This window comes from Lycium barbarum, chromosome 3 (assembly GCF_019175385.1).
Source record: "Lycium barbarum isolate Lr01 chromosome 3, ASM1917538v2, whole genome shotgun sequence".
NCBI classification, from domain to species: Eukaryota; Viridiplantae; Streptophyta; class Magnoliopsida; order Solanales; family Solanaceae; genus Lycium; species Lycium barbarum.
The window spans coordinates 16,629,690-16,652,453 of record NC_083339.1 but is presented as its reverse complement, the minus strand read 5'-3'; the positions used below and the strand labels follow the sequence as shown (position 1 = coordinate 16,652,453).

General features: G+C 34.7%; 3 protein-coding genes across 3 annotated transcripts; 2 read left to right on the top strand and 1 right to left on the bottom strand.

The window, feature by feature from the left end:
- Positions 1-8,813: 8,813 nt before the first annotated feature.
- LOC132630552 (probable glutathione S-transferase) lies at positions 8,814-10,206 on the bottom strand. Its single transcript, XM_060346126.1, has 2 exons — positions 9,780-10,206; positions 8,814-9,448 (listed from the first exon to the last, which is right to left on the bottom strand). Exons 1-2 carry the CDS (start codon positions 10,086-10,088, stop codon positions 9,080-9,082), a joined length of 678 nt encoding a protein of 225 aa, XP_060202109.1. The 5' UTR covers positions 10,089-10,206; the 3' UTR covers positions 8,814-9,079.
- Positions 10,207-14,729: 4,523 nt separating this feature from the next.
- On the top strand, positions 14,730-19,291 carry LOC132630407 (uncharacterized). The gene is made up of 2 exons (XM_060345988.1): positions 14,730-14,780; positions 18,326-19,291. Exons 1-2 carry the CDS (start codon positions 14,730-14,732, stop codon positions 19,289-19,291), a joined length of 1,017 nt encoding a protein of 338 aa, XP_060201971.1.
- A 129-nt stretch (positions 19,292-19,420) lies between these two features.
- LOC132630406 (uncharacterized) lies at positions 19,421-20,719 on the top strand. Its single transcript, XM_060345987.1, has one exon. It carries the CDS (start codon positions 19,421-19,423, stop codon positions 20,717-20,719), a length of 1,299 nt encoding a protein of 432 aa, XP_060201970.1.
- Positions 20,720-22,764: the final 2,045 nt, after the last annotated feature.

Genomic DNA, 22,764 nt, shown 5'->3' with positions numbered 1-22,764 from the left:
CCTTATTTAGGAAATGTCACCAAACAAAGCACTAAACAGGCCTCTAATTTTTTAGAACAACAAAACTTAGATCACTTTCAAACTGGGCAAAGCAATAGATTTAGTTTAAAAATATGTATTTATCTCTTCTTTCAAACCATTTATGGTTCAAGAACTGCTCATACAACTTTACACTTAACTAACACAGGAGTTTTAAGATCTATAACTAAACTATCCTTTGAAAAAAAGTCAAACAAAACCAATGGAACAGTAACTCATAGTTAAAATATGCCTCTTTCTTTATTTTTTAAAACATTTTAAGCACATTCTTAGCTTAAGCTAATACAGAGACCAAAATAGTAGTATCACGACACATAAGACATGTCACATGTGCAATGATCAATACAAGAAAACACCCTTTTAAGCAGTTTCACTTAGCTTAAACTGATACAAATCCACAATAGCAACATCAGGATACCAAAACAGATCATGTAAACAATAATAAATATAAGAAAGCATTTTAAGAAATTTGAACAAACATCTATACAGAAATAGCCTCTCAAGCAAATAAATAAGGTAAATGAAGTTAAGACAAGTTGTTACCTTTTTTAGGGGAAACCTAAAGATCAAAGGTGGGGATTGGATCAACACTTCATGCCAACAACCAAAGAAACCTTTAAACAACCTTGCTTTTGTATTTTTTGTGTAATAAAATCCCTATTCCAAGAGTAGTACAAGTCTTTTTATAACATTCTTATATAGTATAGTAGTAATATTTTCAGCTATTAGTGTAGTATATTGAGAGGAAAATTTAAGACTTTCTAGGATTCTTGATACTCAAAGGTTTTTTAGAAAGAAAAATCTGGGATGCTTTTTATGGTCATAAGACCTTCTATATATAGTAATAGGAGTAGGACTTAGGTACAAAAGAGGTAAAACCTAAAATACAACAGAATTTCCCCCTCATTCTCAAACCCTAAATCAAACAAATTCAAATTCAATAAAAGACAAACCAATTTCTCAACAAATTCGTACTAATAGTACTGTAACCTATCAGAATTTGTACAAATCACACAACAAAACAAAAATCTGATGGATTACACCCTGGAAATCCAAATAAAATTCAGCGAAAAATAGGAAATACTAAGATAGTACAGTGAGTCACATAAGCAGCCAAAATTAGTACAACACAACGTTCACAAAGTACATTAAAGGAAAAAAATTCCCCAAAATTCCCTAACCGATTCGGATCTCTTGGGATTTCCCCCTTTAATTCTCTCCATTTGTGTGTCATAGTACCAAGATAACAGCAGGCTCAAAGGTCCCTGTCCATCGCCCCTATGACACGGAGAAAATAAAAGTAAATTCCCAAATTAAGATTTCTAATCGAACATGAAAACGTGATTAAAACTTAGAAATAAACCTGCCATTAGCATTAGGAAGACAAGGGGAGAAAAACCCCTCAAGAATTTGCCCGAAAGCAGCCATGAAATGGCCATGGCAAAGATCGCAAAACTCAATCCCTAAAATCGCCATTGAAGGGGGTTAGAGTTGGAGAGATACGCTGACGGGTAAAATGGGACCAAAGTTGCTCATTTGCAACTTTGGTCCTTTATCCAATATATACCCTCCCCCTTTTAAATTATTTAATTAGTTTTTAAAAAACCCTTGAGTTTAAAACATGTTTAATAAGTTAAATAAACATGTACAATTTCATGAAACTAGCGCGTAAGTTCGTATATATATAAAAAAAAAAAAAGTTGTAACACGTCGTTTTAAAATACGAGCTTCTATATAAGCCCAATATTAACATAGTTCCGAGCAATATTTTAAAAATGCGGTCAAAAGTGTCGTAATTCATACGTTGTTTTAAATTAACAATTTTCCCGAGCTGGACGGAACGAAATGTATATCTTCCTTTTAAATCAAATTCGTAAAAGTAAATAACTCGTAATTTCTTGTAATCGTTAATTTTATAAAAAATAATAATTAAACGTCAATTTTCAAAAAAAATCGAGATTTTTAAATTTTAAATTTTTTAAGGGCATCCTTACTCCGTCTTGGACTCGGGAAATATGAAAAATTAAAATATACGCTTTACGCGGTGAAAATTAGGTGTCAACATCTATCGCTCTTCGAACGCCCATGATGTGACCTTTGCTCGTGCCGTTGTTGTTGCTTGCATCTTCGCCGACATACCTGTAAATGTGGGAGCGCAGATTATTGTGAAGTGGAAGGATTTCCTGGAGAATGGTAGAGGGAACTTGATGTTCCCCTCTCTGATTACTTCCTTATGCCGGAGGGCTAAGGTTCCTAAGGAGGGTGATGATAACTGGGCCCGCTCTAATGCTCTGTTTCATCCACTATGGGTGAAGGGTTAAAAAACTGCGGTCGTCAAGCGAAAGAGGAGGAAGGCGGACAATGCAGGTGAGGGGGGGAGTGGAGTCGGGGCTGACACTGGGTTGGAGATGGTGCTGGGACAGAGGCTCCTCGTATCCAAGGCCCTTTTGAGTGCGTGGACTCGCCCTTTGATGAGATGATCACCATGTTCCAGATGATGTCCACGCCTTCTGACGGGTCCGATGCATCAGAAGCTTCCACTAGCTACCCTACTCATGAGGAGATAAAGGGGTATTTTGAGACTCAGAAGAAGATGGGTGAGTCACTCACCAACCTGTAGACTACATATACCACGCTGGCTAAAAATCACAGTGAGTTTCGCTGTGACTTTGACTGAGAGAAGATGAAGAAAAATTCACGCGACAAGCTGCACATCAGGTCTTGAAGGGGCATCAATAGAGTGTGGGGTAACATGTATCCCAATGTGCCGATGCCAGTGGAGGACGATGATGACTCGGAGTTGTATTCCTTGGAGAGTGTGCCCCGGGATGATTATGGACAGGGTGGATTTGGTGATACTGGTGGTGGCAGCTCTGATGATGATGGTGCGACCAGCATGCTGGCAGCCTAGAGATCCCCTTTCCCCTTCATATTCATGCTTGGTTGCCCTTGCAAGGCTTTCTATTTTTCAGACAATTTTTATTTGGTTTGCCTTGCTTGGCTTGGATGTTTAAACAATTTTTCTTAGTTTTCCTATGTGTGGATTTTGTGGTTTGGCCTTCTGTTTTGGCCATTCCTTTTTGATATTTCGGATAATTTGGGTTGTAGTAAGTTTTTGGATGATTTTCCGCCTTTGTCGGGCTTGTTTCATGTGACTGTTGTTTGTAGACTTTTGATGTGCATTCTTTTTTTTTTACTGAATTTAGAACATGAGAAGGTAATGAAAACAAGGGAATTGCAGGTCTCTGATCTCAGGCACACCGTTTCTGCGGTCTCTAGCTGTCCCGCTTCGACGGAAAAGGGACCGCAACAACGGTCAAAGTGAAATTGGGTCCACCATCGCAGCGGTGAAGATGTCGTTGTAACGGTGCCGCCACAGCGACTGAACGACCGTTGTGGCGAGTACACTGAATGGTAACGCTTCAACATATTCAACATTTTGTTTGTACTCGCAGAACAAACCAAATAAGATCCTCGCACGAACCAAGTCGAAACAACAACGAAACACACTCTCCTGCGTAGATACCAATTGGAACCGCCCAATTACCAATTGAATCCATCGAGATACCAATTTGACCGAAGTAGCACGATTTGAAAGAAATAGGGGAAATTTCCTAAATGCTCTATAGCCTCCCATGAATGGGCACAAACGTCTACATATCATTCCACGAGACTCCACTAGACATTGCTCTTGTAGTTGTGAGACCGGTAACCTAAACTCTGATACCAACTTGTGACGACCCAATTTAGGATTGCGCGGGCACCTACCTTTCCCTCCTCGGTAGGCGAACCCTCGATCAAAATAACACATCAACCAAGTAAAGACACAATTCATTTGATCCAATATATATATATATATAATTAACAACGGAAAAAAAATTATTAACCCAAGATTTCGTAAATGATTACAACAGTTAAATAATTAGAAGACTCAATCCGACTTCCCATGACTTGGTCTAGACTAGTATAAGAGAAACTAATGTAAATTCAGAAAGAAATACAACTCTAAGATTAAACCTCCATCCTGGAATGAAGTGGGAGGAGACCTTCAAGATAGGTACCGTGCATCTCCCAAACATATCGCAATCAATCACCTGAAACACTCTACACCCCAAAAGGGATGTAGCAAGAGTAATATCAGTACAATCAACATGTACCGAGTAAGCATCATAGGCCGACAATGGTTAGAAGCACATATCAGTAAAAGAATTCACAAATAAGCATGATAAGTAACTAAATCAAAGTCATACATCTATCTACCGCTCATTATAACATCAAGACCCTTAAATCATTTAACTCTTCTCTAATAACCACCAGTCAATTCCCCAACAGTCTCACAATAATCATATATCATTATATCATTCGTTTTTAGTATAGAAGTCAGCTCATCATTATGATATTCTTTATTCTACATCCTTTTAGTAAGCCAAAACATAGAACTAGTCCTACGAACGATCAACGAGATAAATTAAAAAGTATAAGGCAACCATAATCGGGATCAAGTATATGTCATCACTTAAGTAGAGCATCTAAACCCAAATGTGCCAAGTCACCACATATCCAATCCAAAAACAACATCACAAGTAAAGCACCAAATCATCTCAATATAAGCCATGATACAATGAAATGCAATAATGTATTAATGCAATGCAATGTTGTGTACACATGTACGCCGAACGGAATACCTTCACGCCTCGGTAGCACAACCCAAGGTGACTCGCGAAGTCTAAGTGCTACTCCTCTCAGATCTTTACCCCATAAACAGACGAGACTCCGGATCTTTGACCACGGAGGGTTTTCACCAGCACCACCCTAGGGGAACTGCGGAGTCCATGCACTTACTCAATTCACGATTCCAGGACAACCATCGGATATCGGACTCTCACATTACTCTCATCCAACCGAGCCCAGCTCATCACAGTGTTTCATCAAGTACCAATAATGTATCAACAGTATATCATGAAGGGTGAGAATGCGTGCAATGTACGTGTCAACATCAATAATCAATCAATATCACAATACCAAACATGGGTATGCCAACAATATCATAAAAGACTACGCAAGTCATATAGAACTCCATTCCTCGTATCAATATCAACTAGTAAGATACTACAATGTCAGAAACCCGATAGAACAACAGTTCCCAATATCTACTACCAACACGTGGCATCAAGCTAACAACAAAAGCACAATCAAGCCACATAATAATATTACTTCACTCCCTTACTACCTATCAATATTAATACATGGTAATTCACCTTATACTTACTAAACTTCACTAATACCGAGTCTAGAATCAATTTCACGATCATTGGTACATTTATCTTTTTCAATACCAAAGGAGATTCAATATTAGTAGCATAGAACCAACTAGGCGCATCTTACGGAAGTTTCTCACCAAGGATCATAGAAAAATAATTAACAACAACTACTTCCAAGACGCATACAATCCACCGATATTCAAAGGAAACCAACACAAGAATCCTAGGGAATCTACATGCCACAAGCCCGAACACAAACATCACATAACAGTACCATCCTAATAATCCATCCCAAATCTCCAATACCTATACATGCATTCTCCGTTTCTTCTAATACAAGAATATGTAAATCTAACCGGAGTCTACCACAAAGAAAGCCGTAACCTACCTCGAGGTCGAGCGGATGCCACGAACATCCTTAGATATTTGGTTCGTCAGTCACGCCATAATCCACATCAAGGGAACTTGAAACAACCATGAGACCAAAAGTAGGATTCGTCATTAGAGCATTCTAAGAGGTTCGGATTGATAACGGAAGTTTGGGAATCCATACTTCTTCTAGATTTGCTAGACCTTTCACACTAAATGAACTCTCTTCTACCATCAAAAGCTAAGAGATTTCCTAACCTCAACTCATGATCAAAGTCAACCACTTAAACTACTAGCTAGGTAAAGTCAACATCTTTAACTCTATTCCATAGAAGGCCATTTCAAGATTTATGGAAAAACCCATTTACAATTTAGGAAGAAGATGGAAATCCAAGTTGTTAACCATTCTAGGGTGGAGGACAAGAGAGATTTAAATCAAGGGAATCAATGTGAAGAACAAGCTAACCAACCATCCCTCTAAATCTTGGATCGATGATACTCCTTTTGTTAGCTCTCTAGGTGAAGATCTTAGGAACAATTTACTATGAGAAGAAGGGATTGGAAGAGGTTAGGAGGGTTTCCACTTCAAAGGAAATCTGAATTTGAGCTCTAAAAATGCTTGAGCGGCGGTAGGGTTTTTAGAAAAATGAGGTCAATTCCCGAAATCAACTCTTAAATAGGGATTTTCACTGTACGTCACCACTCCAGCGGTATGGGAACCGCTTCGGTGGTGCCGCTAAGGCGGCTGAGGAGCTGCCGTGGCGGCCAACTAGCCAATACACTTACTGCTTTGGTGGTGAGACAACCGCTGTAGCGCCTATCTAGCCGCTATGGCGGCTCAACTGGGCCTGGTGGCCCAAATTTCAAGCTCTCACATGATGCGCACAACGGGTTCGATTAAATTAGCGATTTCCAGAAATATAACTGGACGAAGACATTTTTAAAGAGTCAGAGTTGCGGGTTTCCTCGACATTCGCAGTAACGACGAAACGGGTCTTTACAGAAGATCAACGATAGAGATCCTTTTTTAGGAGATTATATTCAAATTTACGAGTCGATGGTAATTAGTTTGATTTATCATTTTTTGACAATATTATTTATCTATTAGTTTAATTTGATGAGGTTGTGGTTGGCTAGCTTTGAAATCTAGCGGATGGATATTACGTTCGAAGCTCTCAGGGTAAAAAAATATATTCTTGTGCTTCTTTTTTTTTTGCCTCTTTTCGTTATACGTTTTAAAATTCTTTTCAGTTAAAAATACGTACTAATCTGCCTATGATATGGGTAATCGTCGAAGAATTAATACACAATTCCAAATTTCAATAATTTTACTAGTGCCTATGTGTTGCTAAATTTAAATGATTAATTAAAAAGTTCAAAACTTTTTGACCTAAGATTCTGTTGATTTAGTAGATCGATTCTTTCGTCATCTTCTTAATTGAAACATTTAATTTTGTCCATATTTTAATATTTCTCCAATAACCACGCGAAGCGCGAATAAATTTATTAATTATGAGAAAAAAGACAAATTATAATTCTGGCCAATAAAACATGTCACATCACCGTATCCATTCCCAGCTTTATTATTATATATAGATTGTTGAGAAACTAAAGGCTAAAGCTGACAGATTGTTTATGTTGGTGGTCCAACTAATGCAAGAAGTGTGGATAAAATCTAAGTTTCTAACAGCTACATTTGGCAACACATGTATCATCTGGGTATTAATATTGACAACTATATAATTATAAGGGCCCGTTTAGACATGATTTGAAATCAAGTTGTTTTGGAGTTGAAATTTTATTTGAACATGCAATTTGAGTTTTTTAGCTTAAATTTTTCTCATAAACATGAAAATCTCACAATTTGTGAAAACTATCAAAACCTCCTCAACTCTTATACAATCTTATCGAATGAGTGAACCATCGTTCATAAACAAGGTATGAAATATCTTAAGTCGCCCATTAATAAATCACAAATTCCTATGTTTCTTTTATAAATAAATCTGTTATTATAAACTTTCAAATGCATATAATTTACAAAGGATTCATCGGTCCGACAAATCAACAACAGTAATAATTAGTTATTCTCCAATATAATCCTTCCACTACAATCGCTTTACGTCGTTTAAAATTATACTCTTTTTTTTGGCAAAATATATCCAAAACGCTTATCTTTGTTTGTTCCATTTGATTCGCCAGATTTGTCAAATTGGGTTTACGCATTCTTCTGTGTGTTTCCATTTTGAGCACTTGTGTTGTGTCAGCATTTTGGGGACCACTAGTCATCAATGCAGTGGATATCAATAAAGGAGATTGATGGGGGAATAAATGCTGATTTTTCAAATTAGAGGGTTGGTGAGCTCGTGTTAAATGGGAGAGTTGAGATAGGGTTATTGGAGAGTGGGAGTCAGCAGAGAAATTGATTGTTGGGTCATGAGGGTAGGGCCCAGGGGGACCCGTAGGTCCATCGGCATCATCTCCACTCAAGGGCGATCTAGCTCATTTGGTGTGGTTCACGTGAATTCTGTTCCTATCATGTATCATAAAATATTTTGAAATAATTGATTGTGACCCAAATATTATTTATGTTAATTTGAGATTATTGTAAGAATTTCTAAATTTTAAAATCTAATCTGCCTTTGTCACTGTCATGCTGGAATAGTAAATTGGGATGTTAACTACTCTCTGTTTCAATTTATGTGAATTCATTTGATTGGACACGACATTTAAGAAAGAGGGAAAATTTTTAAAACTTATGATTCAAAATAAGTGGTTAATATTTGTGTGATTGTAAATCATTCATAAAGTAAATTTGTTTCCAAATTAGGAAAGAGGTCATTCATTTTGATACGGACTAAAAAAAAATAGGTTCACATAAATTAAAACAGAGAGATTATAATAATTGAAGGAAAGCTAATAAAATTGAAGAGAGAAGGAGGACTCTCTCTCTCTCTTTAAAGGATTCGGTTAGAAGCTCAATTATTATTTTCGGCGTAAATTCGTATATTAATAAAAATTTATATATTTAAAATTATATAAAGTTACTATAAATTGCAATGACTAATAATTTAAAATATAGAAAATATATGAAAAAATAACTTTCAAAATAATTATGTGGACTCTCTAAATATTAATGGCATCACGTACAATAAAACAGAAGGAACATTTTTATTCATTAGCAATCTAGGATTTCGATCGACTTATAAGTTTTGAATAAGGGTGATCGAGCAAGTACACATTTTATAAGTTATGAATAAGGGTGATCGAGCAAGTACGCATTTTAAATATCTTTTGCGTACGAATACAAATTCGAGTCAAAATCAATTATTAAATTGAACTCACGGAAACTCTCCCTAAATTGCATCTCTGTTTTTGTTGGAACACAAAAATGTCGAAACTTGACACGATGATTAAGCAGGTGTTCGTTTGGGAGCAGTTGCAGCTTGAAAGCGAGGTTTGAGATGCGGAATTAATAATTCATCTCTTGGAGGCAGATATTTCTTGTTTTGTTTGCAGTTAATGTATTCATCCCTCCATGCAGAAAAATTTGGGAATTGTTCCCTTGTAACCAAAACTACTCTAGAGACTTCTTCAAAAACTCCTAGCCAAAGTCCCACAACATTTGCAGCAATATCAACAAATCCAAATTTATCACCCGCAAAGAACTTCTTATCCTTGAGCTCTTTTTCAAGAACTTTTAGCATCTCACAAACTTCCGTTTTACATTTCTCTTGCTCCTCTCCTTTTTTGCGAAAGAAAGCGTTGATCACTGCTGCCGCCTGCAAATTACCCTCAAAACATAAATTACAATACAAATTTTTCTCAGTTCTGTAGATCCTACGTACAACAACAATTACTATAACTCAACATCAAACAAATTAGGATTGGCTATATGATTTTTCACCGGTTGTGTCGCTGCATATTTGAGCTCATCCTAGACCAATCTTATAAAAGTACTAGTATAATTTCTTGAAATATTATATTGGTATATAAATCTTTGACAGGACAAAAGAATCTTAAAAAAAATCATGTAAGACCTAAAGTAACATACTGACGTGACTAAAACGTATTTCCAACTAATTGGAATATATAGCATGCAAATGATTTTACCTTATCATCAAGGAATTTAGCCCAGAAACGAGCAAAAGCTCGGTCGTAAGGGTCTTTAGGCAAGATGGAAGGACCTTCAAATGCCTCATCAATGTATTCAACAATAACCATAGATTCACAAATGAGCTTGCCATTATGAATGAGAACGGGGACTTTTTTGAGAATGGGGTTGGATTCAAGAAGAAGAGGACTCTTGCTTTTTAAATTTTCTTCTATATATTCATAGTTGACACCCTTAATCTTTAGAGCCCACTCAACTCTGTGACAAAAAGGGCTATACCATAGTCCAAGCAACTTCACGTCTGCCATCTCTCAACTTTGGTTCTACTATGTGTTTTTGCCTTACTATATTGACGAATTTTATGTGGTAGTTCCCTTGAGTTCTACTCTTCTTTTATAGACGGAAAAACAAGGATGTGTTGTACTTCCTCCGTCCCATATAGACTGTTGTATTAGCTCAAAAAGTTTGTCCAAATTAATTCTCACTTAAGGAATTCAAAGCTAAAGTTGACAATTGTTTTCAACCATACCTTTAACTTTAAAGAAGTATGCACAACATTTAAGAGGAAGAATCAATCTACCTTAATTAAATGGGTGCTGCTATTTGGCACAACTCAAGATGGCATTATTTGGCACAACTCGATTAAAAAGTCTGTTGTACCCTTAATGAAGAATTGGCTCCATAGTTGATATTTTCCTCCAAATCTTTTCCCTCCCAGATAAACATTTATTACACTTAGCATGCTTAATCTTTTTATTCTTCCAACAATTAGAGATCATAAATTGATATTTTATAAATATTTTTTTATTTTTCCCTCTAAAATGTTTATACATATAGACATACACCTAATTTAGTTATATAGTCAACTTATTTATATGGTCTACAATACAAACTACATGTTAATGTGCACTATAAATATCTTGTAAACAATAGAAGAAAAAAAACTAAATTAAATAGAAAACTTGTCTACTTCTTGACGAAATTTCATTTATTTTATAAGAAAAAATGATTGAATTGAATCAAAACTTAGCAACAACTTTTACTCAATTCGATATATTATATTTAGCTATATTGAAATAATTTAATGTTTTAATTAAAGTCAATCATTATGTTGATTGCTTGTTTCATATATTGTTTGCCCTTTTTTAAAAGTTAATTAAATTAAATAAAAACTTGTTAATTGTTCCTCAATCATATATAATACTTATCCGTATTTTTTTCTAAATTAAATATTTCATTCAAAGTTAAACATAATGTTGACTACTTGTTCCATCCGCTATTTTTGTAAAAGAAAACTGATTGAAGTAAATCAGAACTTGTTAATTGTTACTCAATTATATCTAATACTTAGCTAATTGAGATAATTCAATGTTTAAATTAATGTCAATCATAGTATTGACTACTTGTTACATCTATATTTTTTTTTTAAATAAAGATTGAATTAAATCAAAATTTAGCAAACATTTTACTCTATCATGTATAATACTTAGGTAAATTGAAAGCAATTAAAATCGACCATAGTGTTGACTGCTTGGTACATCCACTGTATTTTTTAGATTGATTGAATTAGATTTGAACATGCTTATTGTTACTCAACTGTATGTAATACTTAGTTAAATTGAGATAATTCAACATTGCAATTAAAATCAAACATAGTGTTGACTACGTTTTATATACATTTTATCTTCAATTGAATCAAAACTTAGCAAACATTTTACTCAATCTTACATGATACTTAGCTAAATTGAAGCAATTCAATATTTCAATTAAAGTTAATCATAATGTTGACTACTTGTTATCCACACATTTGAAAAAAAAAAAATTGATTGAATTAAATCTGAACTCACCAATTGCTACTCAACTCTATCTAGTATTTAGTTAAATTGAGATAATTAAATGTTTCAATTGAAATCAACCATAGTTTCAACTTTTTTCACATTTATTTTATTTATAATTGAATCAAAACTTACCTAACATTTTACTCAATAATTTATACTAATACTTAGCTAAATTGAAGGAATTCAATGTTTTAATTAAAGTCGACTATAGTGTTGACTACTTGTAACATCCACTATTTTTTGTTTAAATTGATTGAATTAGATCTAAACTTGCTAATTATTACTCAATTCTATCTAATACATAGCTAATTGAGGTAATTCAATGTTTCAATTAAAATCAACTATAGTATTGACTACTTGCTACATCTTTAAAAAAAATTATAAAAAATTGATTAAATAAATCAAAAGTCGCTAATTGTTACTCAATCATATATAATACTTAGTTAAATTAAAGAAATTTAATTAAAATCAATCATAATGTTGACTACTTATTACATTCACTATTTAAAAAAAATTGATTGAATTAGATCTAAACTTATTAATTGTTACCAATTCTATCTAATACGTAGCTAAATTGAGATAATACAATGTTTCAATTAAAGTAAACCATAGTGTTGACTACTTGTTACATCCACATTTTTTTTAATTGATGAAATTGAATCAATAGTTATCAATTTGTTTTACTCAATCTTATATAAGTAATACTTAGTTAAATTGAACCATTTCGATATTTCATTTAAAGTCAACCATAACGTTGAGTTGTTACATCCACTATTATTTTTTTAAAATTGATTGACTTAAATTAAAATTTGTTAATTGTTACTCAATTATATCTAATGTTTAGCTAAATTGAGTTAATTTAATGTTTCAATTAAATTCAACCATAAAGGAATAAATGAAAAAATAAAAGATGAAGAGAAAAGAGGTTTAATGAATGGTGGTCATCAATGTTAAATATGAACTCTTTTTCATCATAATCTTTGGAAAAAAAAACATAAAAAGAAATAAAAGAAAAATATAAGCTTCTCCCGTCTTTGTGATGACCAATGAAAAAATGAAGAATTTATATACATGTTAGTATGTACTTTTATAAATCTTTGTTAATAATTTTATTTCTATTTTTACTAGAATATTTTTTTATGTAACCACATATATATTGCCTTATATCAAAGAGTACAAAGGTACATAGATCCGAGGAATTGGAAGAAGATATGTTTTCCAAAGAAGATATTTTTGAATAGTATTTTTTTTTTTTGAAAAATAGGCATGCAAAAATTTGTCTATACTGTATAAGAAAAAAAGCAGGTTGTATAATAAGTTTTGCAGGTTGTATAATAAGTTTTACTTTTTTTCTTACTATAGATAATTGGTCATCATCTATTTCATGACGAATAAAACAAAAGAAATAAGTAAATAAATAAAAAATAGGAATATGCGTATATATATAGGTTATATACTATGTTCTACTTTTTTTCTTATGATGGGTAATTGATCAACACCTATTTGATGACCAATAAAACAATATGGAATAAATAAATAAATAAATAAATAAATAAATAGAAAATAGGAATATATATATATATATGAAGGCACAGTTTTCTCTAGTGATTGTCATTGGGAAGAAAAATGTAATAATGATTTTGGATAAAGAAAGTAAAATTTGAATGAATTTGAAATTTGCTTCTAAAATTGTGCAATTTGTGCCAAAAGTCCACTTGAATTTATATTAATACCTCTAAAAAGGTGGAGTTGTGCCATTTGTGGTTGTGCCAAATATATTTTTCGTAATTAAATATGAGTCACTTAGTAAATTATATTTTGTATTTATTATTTTCTTAATGAGCGTGAAAAAAGCTAAAACGACACTTAAAATGGAACGGAGTGAGTAGCAACCACGCAAATGCATTAATGTACCTTCTTTATCAAATCATTTTCTAATTCGATGACAGCTTCGACATTGACAGAAGACTTTAAATTAGTCATATCAGTTTTAGTTAGGTAGCAGTAGCTGAACGTTCTGTTCGTCTAGATTGGTGGTCCAATTTGAGAGTCAGTTTGGTTAAAATTTCGTGGCTCAATTATTGATTTTTTTAATATCTTTTTATGTGAAGTTATGTTTATAATAGGAAAATGCTTAATTTGTCCTTTAAATGTGTGTAATAGTGTAGATTTGTCCTCCGTCAATAATTTGAGGTCAAAAATAAATTTACTTTTGTCTTATTAAATGGGTTAAAGATTTACCTTTATTGACTAATGGAAGAATCTTTTCAATATGTGATCTTTTTTTATAAGGGAAAATGGTGAAACTTTCTTTTGCACTATGCGAAATGGTCGAAATTCTAGCCCGGACACCATCATTTATCATAACTTTCAATAACCAGGTCTCTATCCTCCGAGCTCAAATTGACTATCTCACCCACAATTCATCCCGAATGGAACTCATACAATGATCAGTTACTCTATGAAGTTAAATTTCTATCTCGGTCAAAACTCCATCGGCACAACTCCATCACCAGTCATTCTTAAATCATCACTAGCATTGCGAGAACTCCACATTGGCCTCCTAATGCTAAAAACAATCCCAGGTACACAAGATTCAGCTCATAAATCATCGGTAATAGTGTTATAACAGTCAAGATGGAATTATAGTGATTGAGGGCCGATGATCTTTTGGTAGAGGTACAATGGTAACAGCAATAGTGGTAAACAAGCATGGACGTGAATGTGATTGAGATTAGCTCACATGCGGGGAGAACTCTTCCCCTTGAATGGAGGATCCCCTACAGATGCTACTTAAAATTGTGGTATCTAAAATAATAACTATTATTAACAAACTCTTTCATTTACTGGGGCTCATTTGTTTTCATTAAGATTAAGACGTCTGAATCTAAATGCACGTATAAATGATTAAGATGTTGTCTCTAGATCTGAACACTGAATGATTAAGACTATTAATTTTTTAACATCTGAATGTGCATAATGCATTTATGTAAACATAATAAATATATAATTCAAACAAAAAAGTAACTAAATATTAGAAAATAAATATAAATCTAATAAATTAAAGTTATTATTTGATTAAAAAAAATTAAACATTCATGTTCGCTAGTGATGGTGGAGATGCTTTTTAGTGGGGTGGTGGTGATAGTTGTGATGGTTGATGTAATGACTCGTTAGGTTGTTACGTGCCTTTTGACCATTTTAACCCTGTTGACCAATTTCTGAGACTAGAAACGAGTCTAGTGAAAACTGAAGGATTTAGAATCCTTAAGTGTAAGTATTTGACCAATAGTTGACTTTTAAGTAAACGAACCTTTTTTTTATTTTCGTCGACTCCGTGAGGTCCGGAGGGTCGATTATAACTTGGTGGGGTGAATGGTTCGGTTCCCGAGGCGTTTGGTTGTATTTTGAGTACTGTTTGTAAACTTGGTTTATTCCATTTGGGTTGACTTGGTAATCTAGACATCCTTTGGGAATTCCGAAGCCTCGGGTGAGTCCGTAGCGTGTTTTTACATATGTGTGCATATCTAGTTTGTGTGTTTGGGGCCTCAGATTTGTGTCGGGATATCGGGAAAGGTTGGTGAAAAACTAGAAGTTTCTAGTTCTGGTGTGACCCCCGTAGCGGGGTTGGTGTCGCTATAGCGGGACCTCCATGGCGGGATGTCAACCACCATCGTGGTGATCAGGGAGTAGGAAGTGTCCGCCATGGCGGATAGTGGGCCACAATAGCGGGACTGCTATGGCGCGGTCTTGACCATTATGGCGAGTAGTGTCTTTTAATGGGTACCGCTATAGTTGCAGCCCGACCGCTACAGCGAGATCATTGGGGCAAACTGGTGACCGCTGCAGCAATCGACTGGAAACAGAAACCCATTTGTTATATTGTTATGTTCGAGTCATTAGTCACAAACTCCCAAAAATAGTTCCTAAGAGCAAAGGAAGCGATTTATTCAATAACTTGGTGGAATCATCTTTAAGGGTAAGTTCTAATCATCACTTTGTTCATTTTCCTTCTCCCTTAAGTTCCCATGTTAGTTCTAGGTTCTTTAATGGTGTATGAAAATCCTAGAATCCTAAATTCATGAAACCCTTATTTAATTTGTGGAATGTTGATCAGCTTATTATTTATATCATCTAGAAGTGTAGGTTGTCACCTTCTAGGATGAAATTGCTTATTTATTTCAAGAATCTATGTTGAGACTTTGGGTTTCACCCAATTTGGTTTTATTTTTTGCCTAATTGATGAAATTGAAGGGTTTCATGTGATTAGAAACCCAATGTTTAAGGATTATGATTGTTGGGACTATGGGTAAGGTAATTTTACACTTAATATCCCGTTTTGCCCTCCTGACTTGTTATGGGTATTTTGAGTAACCTTCCCCGAATTGATTTCTCGTCCGATTAGTTGATTGTCGTGGTCATTTACATAATTGCAATATTATTTACTAGACTACCATCATTTTGAGGCGTTTCGGGAACAAAAGGCTCAGGTGGAGTAGTTCGTGGCTCCTGTTATGCATCCGAGGTAGTGTAACGATCCGTTTGGCCATTACTGCATTTTCGACCCTTTTAATCTTTTTTCGAGCTTTATTAGCTCATATTTGACCCGCGGGGACCGTTGGCACACTTCCCGAGGTCATTGGAGTTGATTTGGGTAAGTTTTGGGAAATTTGGCTTACGTAAAATGGTTGACTCAAAGTTGACTTTTGGGTAAATGGACCTTTTTCTGGAATTCGTCGATTACAAGAGGTCCGGATGGTCTGTTAGAACTTGTGTGCATATTCGGTTCGGTTCCCAATGCACTCAGGTGCGTTTTGGGACTTGGTTTGGATTACTAGTTTGGAGGTTTCGAGGGTTGACTCGGTCAACGGGGCCCCGATGTAGATTCTGAGACCACGAGCGCGTTCGTAGCGCATTTTTACGGGAGGTAACATATATGCATGTGAGCAGGTCTTACCGAGCGATAATCGAATTTCGGGTGCAAGTTATGAAATTTGAGTATGTGACCTGGTATCTGGTGCCCGCTATGGCGTTACCAGAACCGTTATAGCGGTGCCGCTGTTGCTGTAGAAGGGTCGCTGTAGAGGCAATGTGATTTGTTGAGGGACTGCTGTGACGGTCCGAGTTAACGTCATAGCGGGACTGCTGTGGCGGTCCCGACGCCGCAGATTGGTAATTGCTAAGTCAAAAGCCTCTTAATGTGTTAAACCCTTAGACACTAAGTCATTTTCCCATATTTCTAAGTCATTTTCCCATATTTCGTTCTTGAGGCTTAAGGAGGCGATTTTGGAGGGTTACCACTGATTTCTTCTCTAAGGTATCAATCTTGTCTCTAAATCATTCATTAGCTTTTCCTAATCAATAATCCATGCCTAGATTTCTCTTAAATGGTAAGAACAAAAAGGGGTTTTGTGGGTTTTCTTCTCTAATGATCTTATGATGATAAAACCTTGTTTATTTGGTGGATTTAGCATGGGTTGGCCTGCTATTGATGGGCATTAGCTTTTGTAACTTGAGTCTTCCATTTACGAGGCTTAATTTGTGAATTTAAAGTTAGGGTTTATACCAAAATTTGGAGGTTTTGCCTATGAATCTGAATTTGAGGAAATTGATGGTTTTCTAGCTTGATATTGATGGGAATTGATCACCTAGAGCTTTAATTTCTTGTTGAGATCTTTATATTCCTAATTTCACCTTTCTAGTTCATAAACCCTATTTGATAGGTTGGGAATTTGGGTTATGAATAAAAGTAGGGTTTGATTGATGTTTTTCTTGATTCTAATTGCATGATTCGGACATGTTTAGACTTTCATTATCTCGAGGCTCAAAGGAAAGGGATGACCAAGGTTTGATTATTGGAGACTTTGTTGTTCGGCCTTCCAGGTAGGTTACGGTTTACCCTATGGTGAGATTTCGTTTAGAGAAGCATATATTTAGTCGATAATGTCGGAGAAAACATGTAAACCTTCGGGTATGAAGTTGGATTGGATATTGTCTTAGGTTGGGCCCTGTTGTGTGATTGGGGTTAGCCACCCCGTTGTGTTGTGACTTATCTTGTTCTATTGTTGTTGACTTGATGTCACGTGGAGATAGTAGATAGTGGAGACTATTAATATTTCTTGACCATGATATTGTAGTATCTTATTGACGTTTGATACGAGGATAGTGTTCTATTATGGCTTATTGTGTAGCCTTTCCATGATATTGTTGGTGTGCCCATGTGTGGTGCTTGTGATTATTGACATTGAACTCATACATTGCACGCATTCTCATCCTTCATGATATACTATTGATACATTGACGATACTTGAGAAAACACTGTTATGAGCTAGGCTCAGTTGGATGAGAGTGACGTGAGGACCGATGTCCGATGGTTATCCCGGAATCGAGGATATGCGTAGCGATTGCCGAGGTTGTTGCCGGAATCGTGAGGTAGCGGTTGCCAAGGTTGTTGCCAGAATCGTGAGGTACATGGACTTCACGGGTTCCCCATAGGTTGTGCTACCTAGATGTGATGTTCCATCATCGGAGTACATGTGTACACAGCATATGCATTGCATACACATTTCATACATTATTGCATTGCATTGTACTAGATTGAGTTTTTATTCTCACAGTTAGATGTCCTTAAATAGGCTTTGTTTTATTGGCTTTTAAGATTGATATTGTGCCTTTAATTCTAACTAATTTTTTTTATTATAATTCAGTCTCAAAAGTCAGTGAAGAATTATTTTACCAAAGTTCCAAAATCAAGTTTGGACTCTCATGATCAACCTAATCTAGAAGAAAATGTCAACCACTCAGAAGTACCATTGCTTTCTTCTCAGGAATTTGATTTGAATTCTTTAAAGAATGATCCGAGTGAAAGAACTCAAATCTTGGACTTTCATCCAAATCATCGTGATGTCATTCGAAGAGAATACCTTAGGAGAGGTTCTTGTCAACATCGGCTTAAAGAGCATCCTAAAACAAAAGTTTCTAGATACATGCGTCGTTTTAATCCTCAGTGGTTTAGTGAATATTCTAATTGGTTGGAGTATAGTGAAAGTAAAGATGCAGTCTTTTGTTTGAATTGCTATCTATTTGCAGATGATAATATTCATCAAGGAGGGGGTGATGTATTTTCGACCATAGGGTTTAGGAGTTGGCAAAAAAAGAAGAGTCTTAAAAAACATGTTGGTGGCAGAAATAGCATTCATAATCAGGCAAGAAAGAATTGTGAAGATCTAGTGCGACAAGAACAATCTATTCAATCTGCACTTGTGAGGCAAGATTCTCAATTTAAGCATGAGTATCGGCTCCGCTTAACTGCTTCAGTTGATGTTGTAAGGCTTCTTTTGAATCAAGGATTGGCATTTCGGGGTCATGATGAATCTAAACCATCACTTAGCAGAGGTAATTTTCTTGAAATTCTTTCATGGTATTCTGAAAGGTGTGATAACATTAAAGATTTTGTATTGAAACATGCTCCACAAAATGATCTGATGACTTCTCCAATGATTCAAAAAGAAATTGTGACTGCATGCAAAATTGAAACAATTAAGGCTATCATAGAAGAATTAAATGGTTATTACTTTGCCTTGTTGGTTGATGAATCTTTTGATGTGTCGCAGAAGGAGCAAATGGCCGTTGTTTTACGATATGTTGATAAAATGGGATTTGTGATGGAGTGACTTATTGACATTATTCATGTTCAAGATACTTATGCATCATCTCTAAAAGAAGCAATTGTTAATTTACTTGCTCAACATTCCTTGAGTCTTTCTTATATACGTGGACAATGATATGATGGGGCAAGTAATATGCAAGGTAGAATCAATGGCCTTAAAATGTTGATTAGGCAAGAAAGTAGATCGGCTCATTCTGTTCATTGCTTTGCTCATCAACTTCAACTAAGTCTTGTTGCGGTTTCCAAAAAGTGTGTTGAAGTGGGGGAGCTTGTACTATTGGTTTCGAGTATTTTGAATATGTTGGGAGCTTCTTTTAAACGCATGGATGAATATCGAGAATTTCAAAAGAAAAGAGTTCAAGAGGCATTAGATATGGGTGAACTTGAAACTGGTAGAGGCTTGCATCAAGAATTTGGTCTTACTAGAGCTTGTGATACTCGTTGGGGATCCCACTACAAATATTTTAGTAACTTTATTCTTATGTTTGGTTCAATTGTTGATGTACTTGATGATATTGTTGTTGATTCACATTGTCCAGATGAAAGTGCCAAGGCAATGGGATTTCTCAGAGCATGTCAAACATTTGATGTTGCATTCATATTGCATTTGATGAGAGATATTTTAGCAATCACAGATGAGCTTAACAAATGCTTACAGAAAAAGGAGCAAGATATCGCAAATGCCATGCTACTTGTTCAAGTAGCAAAGAAAAGGTTGCAAAAGTTAAGGGAGGAAGAATGGGGTTCGCTTATTGATAAAGTATCTAAATTTTGTATCAAGTATCAAATTTTGATACCTAATTTAGATGAGCCGTACTTTACCTCTTTGAGATCACGACGTAAACTTGCTGGTTGTACTGTCTCACACCATTATTACGTTGAAGTGTTTTGCAAAGTTATTGATTGTCAAATTCAAGAGCTTTCTTATCGTTTTGACGAAGTAACAACTGATTTGCTTCATGGAATTGCTTGTTTAAATCCAATTGACTCATTTTCTAGTTTTGATCTCAGGAAAATAATGAGAATGGCTGAACATTATCCTGATGACTTTGATGAATTTAGTATGGGGGCTCTTGAGAATCAACTTGCGAGTTACATTATTGATGTTTGTGATCTTGATGAAAGGTTCTCCGATCTAAAAGGACTTTGTGATCTTTCAAAAAGATTAGTTCAGACAAAGAAACATTCAAACTATCCTCTTGTATTCCGCTTAGTGAAACTTGCCTTGATTTTTCCAGTTGCCACTGAATCCGTTGAAATAGCTTTTTCGGCAATGAAGTTTATCAAGAATGACTTGCGGAGTCGAATGAATGAGAGTTATTTTAGTGGTTGCTTGGTGCCTTATGTAGAAAAAGATGTGTTTAATAGGACTTCTAATGATGTTATTATAAAAACATTTCAAGGAATGAAACATCGCCGTGTACAGTTGTAGTAATATACTTGCACTTTCAATGGAGAATTGTGTTTGTTTTGATTTCTTCGCGTGTTTATTTTTTAATTTTCTTGAACCCCCTTATCAAATGTTCTGGCTCCGCCCCTGAATTTTGTATATGTGTTTAAAGTTATATAGTTTGTTAGTCACCAAAGTGGTCAAGCTAGAATGTATGATATTTGTACATACATTATATTTATGTTTATAGTATTAGTTATCAAAGTGACAAACTTGATCGGTTAAAGTATTCACATGCATACATTTTCTAATATTTATTTTATGTATGCATTTATGTTTATATAGTTTATTAGTCATCAAAACGCTCAAACTAGCATGTTTATGAAAAATGTGCATATATAAAAATCTGGTTTATCCATGAAACTAATGAAATGTCTATTAATAAAAATAGATGGACAAATTGACATTCACTATTGCTAGAACTTAAGAATTATCCAAAGGTAAATCAATTATTCTATGAATCATGAATATAATAAGGTAACCTAATATTTTTTTAGACAAATGTATACTATATATCTAAAGAGGTCATATATGTTTTGTTAAGGATATTTAATTGCATATTAAAGAATTAAAAAGACATTTAAATTATAATAGCGTGTCATGGTATCTGCCCTAAGGGGAATTACAATATACTTTTATTTGTATCGTAAAACTTCCTGGTATGTGAATAGCTAGGTAAGGACTCATTTATTTTTATTAAGATTAAGGGTGCGTTCGATATGAAGGAATACATTTTTCGAAAAATGTTTTCCAATTTTCATATATTTGTTTGGTAAAAGAATTTGGAAAATATTTTCTTTAGGAAAATAAGTTCCTTAAAAATGAGGTAAATGACTTCACTAATGAAGTAGGGAAAACAAGTCCACAAGTGGTATTCCACAAACTCCCCAACCACCAAAACCCACACACCACCCCACCACCACCAAACTCCCCCCTCCAAAAATTTTACGTTTTAATAAAAAAAGTTTTTAATCTTTTTTTTTTCTTTTTCTACCCCCTCTCAAAAAAATTGTTTTGGGTTATCTACACCACCCACTACCTCCCCCCACCCCATCATTTTTTTTTGTTTTCTACATCACCCACCCCCACCAAATAAAACTATTTTAAAAAAGAAAAGTTGATTTTTTGTTTTCTACACCACCCCCCTCCCCTCCCCTCCTAAATTTTCTACTTCCTATATTTTATTTTAAAAAATGGGAAGTTTGCATAGTAAATTTGGTTTGGGTCGGTGGTGGCGAGAGGTAGTTATTAGGGTTTTGCCCTGATTTTTTTACCATATTTGGATTTTACCTTTTTTTGAAGGAAGGACAAAGAGTTTACCATAATTGATTTTACTTTTTCCAAAAGGAAAATATAAATCTTCCATATTTGAGTAACCCTTTTCTTGGAGGAAAAGTTTTGGACATCTATAAATTGAAGACTTCTTTCCCACAACTAGCAAACAAACAATAGCATCCACAATGTAGTCATTAGAAAAGTTTCGTTTAGCGGGAGATAATTCTCTCAATAGGTTTTATGTTTTTTTATATTAGTTTTTCATATGTAGGTCAATTGACCAAAAATCCCATATAAATATTATGCCTTTTTATTATATACTCTTAGTTGTCTAATTTATCGTTGTTCAAGGTTTGCAATTGTAAGCTTCCGCATGACGCTCTATTATTTCGATCCCAACAAGTGGTATCAGAGCCAACGGTAAAACGAGGTTGAAGATGGGTTTAAGGCAGATTCATATCAAGATGCAGCCAATTTGAAGATAATGAAGATTTTTATCCAAAAAAAAAAAAAAAAAGGATATCTAGAGTACTACATGTGGAGAAATTTTCAATCACATTTCAACAATCCTGCTGCTGCATATTTTTAAAACAAAAACAACTTTTAACTCATGCTTACTTTAACGCATGAGCGTTAATTTTCAACTCATGCTTACTTTTAACGCATGGGCTCCACTTTTAACCTGTGCTCACTTTTAACGCACAAGGCTCAAATTTTTTAAACCATGTCTACTATTAACCATGGCAAGCAGC